The sequence below is a fragment of the Hordeum vulgare genome, chromosome 3H (genome assembly GCF_904849725.1).
Source record: "Hordeum vulgare subsp. vulgare chromosome 3H, MorexV3_pseudomolecules_assembly, whole genome shotgun sequence".
Taxonomy (NCBI): Eukaryota; Viridiplantae; Streptophyta; class Magnoliopsida; order Poales; family Poaceae; genus Hordeum; species Hordeum vulgare.
The window spans coordinates 436730491-436734944 of NC_058520.1; the positions used below are offsets into that span (position 1 = coordinate 436730491).

Sequence of the window (4454 nt, forward strand, 5' to 3'; positions counted from 1 at the left end):
AAAACTTCCGCCGGCTCACCTCTCGCCGGTGAAAAAAAATGGCCCTGTGGAGGCTAAATGGCTGGAGATGCTCAAAGTTCTTGTGCGTCAGCTCTTTCCGCCTTGCCGCCCTCTGATCCAATCCACCTCCACGACGTGCCAATCCCAAAGCCCGTCTTTTACGGCGTCGTCTGATGCTACCCACCATCAGCAGGGCAACCCCATCCAACCCCCTCCCGAGGCGGTGATCTCAAGCAGCGAAGCGACTTTCTCATCTTCAGCACCTAATCTACGACAGTGGGATTGCCTGGACTCATACCAAGGCGAAATCCTTGCTCGGCTCCCGAACACTGGCAACAACGGCACTGGCGGACGTCGTTTCCCTTCTTGGAGGTGCTGCCATGGGCTTTGTCCATGCCCCTCTTCGAGCATGGGAAACCCTTGGTCCGGTTTTCGGATCGGATGTCAGCGGTGTCACGGCATCGCTCCCCTTCTTGAAGGCGACATCTTGATTGCTCGCGGCGTCCCTAATGTTGGAGTTAGAGATGTTCGACGCCTTGCTTGGCTTGGCTTGGCTTGGTGGTTTAGGTGTTTTTTTTTCTTTGTTCGGGCTTAGCATCCCGTGTCTCTGTGCTTTAGGTCCTATGTTCACCCTTTTATGTATCCATTTTGTTTTCCTTCTATCAATGTAATAATAGATAAGCTTTGCATATTCGCGAAAAAAGAATGATACAAAGCTTTGCGTATTCGGGAAAATAAAAAGAAAACTAAGCCGAAATGTGAACAACGGGTTTCAAAAATCGGAATATCATCACATTTCGCCGCGGACCCCAAACAAGTAAAGACGGAGAAAATTGAGTGGTTTACGTCCTCTTCCTCCTCTGCAATTACATTGTCACTTTAGAGAGCAACCACAGCGATGGGATGCGTGTCCCCTACAGTACAAAATTGCAGTGTAACTATTCCAGCAGAGATCTCGACTCGGACTCCGTTGCCTTCTCACTGAGCGATCTCTCCCTGGCTTTGTCAGCCTGCACAGCACAAGATGCAACGGACCGTAAGATTGTGTAGCACTCTTGAATAATTCATCGGAATGTTCGTGTCTGCATATGATTTTTAAGTGTAAACAAAGTAGGTCCAGAAGATCAGAACAAACCATCTTCTGCCAGTTGGTGAAAAACGTGATGGCGGAGAGAAGCGTGGTCTGCGAGATGGATCCACAGACGACGCCCATCCAAAGCCCCTTTGCTCCCATCTTGAGCACGAAACCGAGAAGCATCGCCATGGGGATTCCGAGCAGGTAGAAGGAGCCGAGGTTGACGTACGCGCCCACGTGCTGCCATCCGCATCCTCGAGCCACGCCTGACGAACAACGTACAGATGTTAGTAACAACATTTTGTTGGAAACGATAGAGAACTTATTAGGTTTTGTGCAACTGCTCTCAGAAGAAATAAATGTGTACCTGAGAGAACCCCTTGCAGACCATCAGTGATGACGGTGATGCAGACGAGAGGAACCATCACAGCGACGGCAGATGCGACCTCCTCCTCGCTGCTGTATGCGCGGCCCAGGAGGCGCCGTGACAGCAAAAGAGCTCCACTGACGACCACCGCCTCTGTCACCGCGACCGACATCACGACACGGACCGCCGATCGAGCTCCTTCGGGGTTCCCAGCACCCAATTCGTTTGCTACTCTCGTGCTGATCATTAAAAAAAATACAGTATCAATTATCAAAATGAAATGATTTCCATCTGGTGGAAAAAGCATCGGCTGTATAGTCAAGTCCCTTCCAAGATCATACCTTCCAGCAGCTCCAAGTCCATAAGGTATAGTAAAGAGCAATGTGATGCTGGTGAGGCTGTGAAAATAATATCAGTAAAAATGTAAGTTCATCGTCATTGTATATGAAGATTTAAGCCATATAAAACTGTGATCCTTTGGTGGTAGTACCATATTGAGAGCACCGAGGTTTGAAGCTCCGGGTTTGGCAGAAGCCCAGACATGAGAATAAGTAGCTCAAATGACCACCACTCAAGACTGACAAAACAAACGTGTTAAAACTCGCATGATTAGCCACAGATAACTGAAAATCCAAACGGAGTCATTCCCAAATATTACCAGGTTCTAGTGGTTACCATATCATGAGCGCAGAGGGCAGAGCCAGGCGCAGGAACACACCCACCCCCCTGAAGGCCCTGATGGTCGGCGGCGTGCGCGTCTCCTTGCAGGTGCTCGACATCACAATGTAGGCCACGAGCATGGCCACGTTGAGCCAGTAGGACACGCTGATGGCCAGGGCGGCGCCGGTGTACCCCATCCCCGTCCTGAACACCATGACCCAGCACAAGGGGACGTGGAGCGCCAGCGTGGCCACGGACGACAGCAGCAGCGGCATGGTGAGGCTCTGTGACTGCAGGAACTTGGTGATGGGCTGGATGACCGCGTTGGCGAAGAGCCCCGGGATGAGCCAAACGATGTACCTCCCGGCGCCGCGCGCGATCAGGGGGTCTTGCCCGATCAGCACCAGGATCTTGCCCATGAACGCCCACAGGAGCGAGAGCGGGACGCACACCACCAGGAGAGTGACGATGGCTCGGTACGTGTGGAGCCCCAGAGTGTGGTACTGCCTCGCGCCGTAGGCCTGGCCGCAGAGCGTTTCCAGTGCGCTTGCCATGCCGATCTGTATGAATTCAGTATTAGACTGATGTTGATTACGGAACCTAATTTGTTCTTCCAAGTAAACTGGTTTTGCTAATGGTGGAAATTTAGGCTGAACGGTATAGTTTGAACGGTTCTTCAGAATTGACTACTACTTTGATGGCTGCGGATGCCACTTTCCACCAATCAGTGTAGCTAGTCTCAATAATTCCCACTTACAAAAACAGTAAGTCACATGGCCATCCCAAGTATCCGACGGCGATAGTAATATACTACTCTAAAGTCCTGAGCAAATGGAATAAAGAACTCATGGCCAGTCTCCTGTTTTTCCTTGTCTGCATTTCAGCCAAGATGGAAAAGGTCCTGGGAACAATCTCGATGAGCCAAGAACACAGCACGATCGTCGCCAAATCGCAACGGGCGATCAGAACGGAGGAATGCACGGCATGCAGCAAGGGGAAATTAAGGCTAGATGTAGATGGCAAGCTATCACGAGGCGAATGGAAACTGAAGGGGAATAAACGAGAGGCCGTAAACGGAATGGAATATGCGAGAGGAGGGAAAAGGTGGGGGATAAGCGGTGGTGCGTACGAGGAGGCTGAAGCCGGAGACGGAGGCGAGGGAGGTGGCGATGGCGGCGGAGGAGAGCGGGAGGACGCCGGGGAGGTGGCCGACCATCATGTTGGAGGACACCTGCACCGCGTACTGCGACAGGCTCACCGCCACCATCGGCAGCGCCAGGTACGCCAGCTTCCCGGCCTCGCCCCGCCAGCGGCCCGCACCATCCTCGCCGGCGTCCTCCTGGTCCTTCCGCGGCAGCAGGGGCGCCTCCGCCATCGCGCGCGCGCTCGAGACGGGTGATTTTCTCGGCCGATTGCCTGTTGATCCCTCTCCAGGAGCGCTGTGCCCGCGGCCTGGCTCTCGTTGCTGAGTTATTATTGGACCGCGCGCGTCGCGATAGCAATATACTACTTCTCGGGATTAGTAGTACTACATGTGTTTGCTCCGGACCGCTGCCTGGGCACGGCGCCGAGTCGTTGCCGCCGTCGTGGGCGCGACGGCACATCCGGTTAAAAAATCATGGTGCTCTAAGCATATATAACGTGGAGCCTGCGCGTGTTGGTCCGGGTCCGAGATCCGTGCCGGAGAAAAAAAATGGAAACTGTGGAATGCTATGCTATGGGCTCCACCTGGCATTCAGCACTGCGATGTACAGTACTACGTACGTAAGCAGCGATGTTTACAGTTTACTACTCCTTACTTGAGTATTCCACATTTTCTTCACACACACAAAAAAGGAAAACTTGAGGATTCCAAACCACCGAACTTGCTATAAATTTCTGGAAACTTGCCGGAAGTGCTTGCGACCCCGGCCGGAAGTCATTGCTGTGGAATGACTCTGAGATTAGAACGAGTCTTGTGCTAGCAAATTAGGCAGTTTTTGTTTAAGCTTAATCTAGATAAGCATCATCATAAGATCACTAGCATACAAATCGCAGCCGATGCAACTCACAATATATTGATTAGTGCATATGCACGTATATACATAATATAAGGGATAACCACGTCCTCAACTATACATGGAAGAAGGAAGGCTTGTTGTACAATAAATACACATGCATAATATACATCTTAACAACCCCCCTCCCCGTGCAGCCGAAGCATCGCTAGTGCCGGCGCAACGACTGGACCGAAACTCCTCGAAAGACGCAGTAGGCAACCCCTTGGTCATGATGTCGGTAAATTGTTTGGTATAATTATACAATACACATGAAGTACAAGTATACGTCCAAGAGCCACCTGTTCCGGAACAA

General features: G+C 51.6%; 1 protein-coding gene across 1 annotated transcript; it reads right to left on the reverse strand.

Moving 5' to 3' along the window:
- Positions 1 to 770: 770 nt before the first annotated feature.
- On the reverse strand, positions 771 to 3708 carry LOC123440105 (protein DETOXIFICATION 14-like). Its single transcript, XM_045116685.1, has 7 exons — positions 3232 to 3708; positions 2118 to 2662; positions 1933 to 2019; positions 1784 to 1840; positions 1443 to 1681; positions 1136 to 1341; positions 771 to 1010 (listed from the first exon to the last, which is right to left on the reverse strand). Exons 1-7 carry the CDS (start codon positions 3475 to 3477, stop codon positions 939 to 941), a joined length of 1452 nt encoding a protein of 483 aa, XP_044972620.1. The 5' UTR covers positions 3478 to 3708; the 3' UTR covers positions 771 to 938.
- Positions 3709 to 4454: the final 746 nt, after the last annotated feature.

Coding starts and splice junctions, on each gene's coding strand:
- LOC123440105 (XM_045116685.1), bottom strand. CDS start 3,477: ATGGCGGAGGCGCCCCTGCTGCCGCGGAAGGACCAGGAGGACGCCGGC. Junction 2,663..3,231: donor TCTCCGGCTTCAGCCTCCTC/GTACGCACCACC, acceptor GAATTCATACAG/ATCGGCATGGCAAGCGCACT. Junction 1,011..1,135: donor TCACCAACTGGCAGAAGATG/GTTTGTTCTGAT, acceptor TGTGCTGTGCAG/GCTGACAAAGCCAGGGAGAG.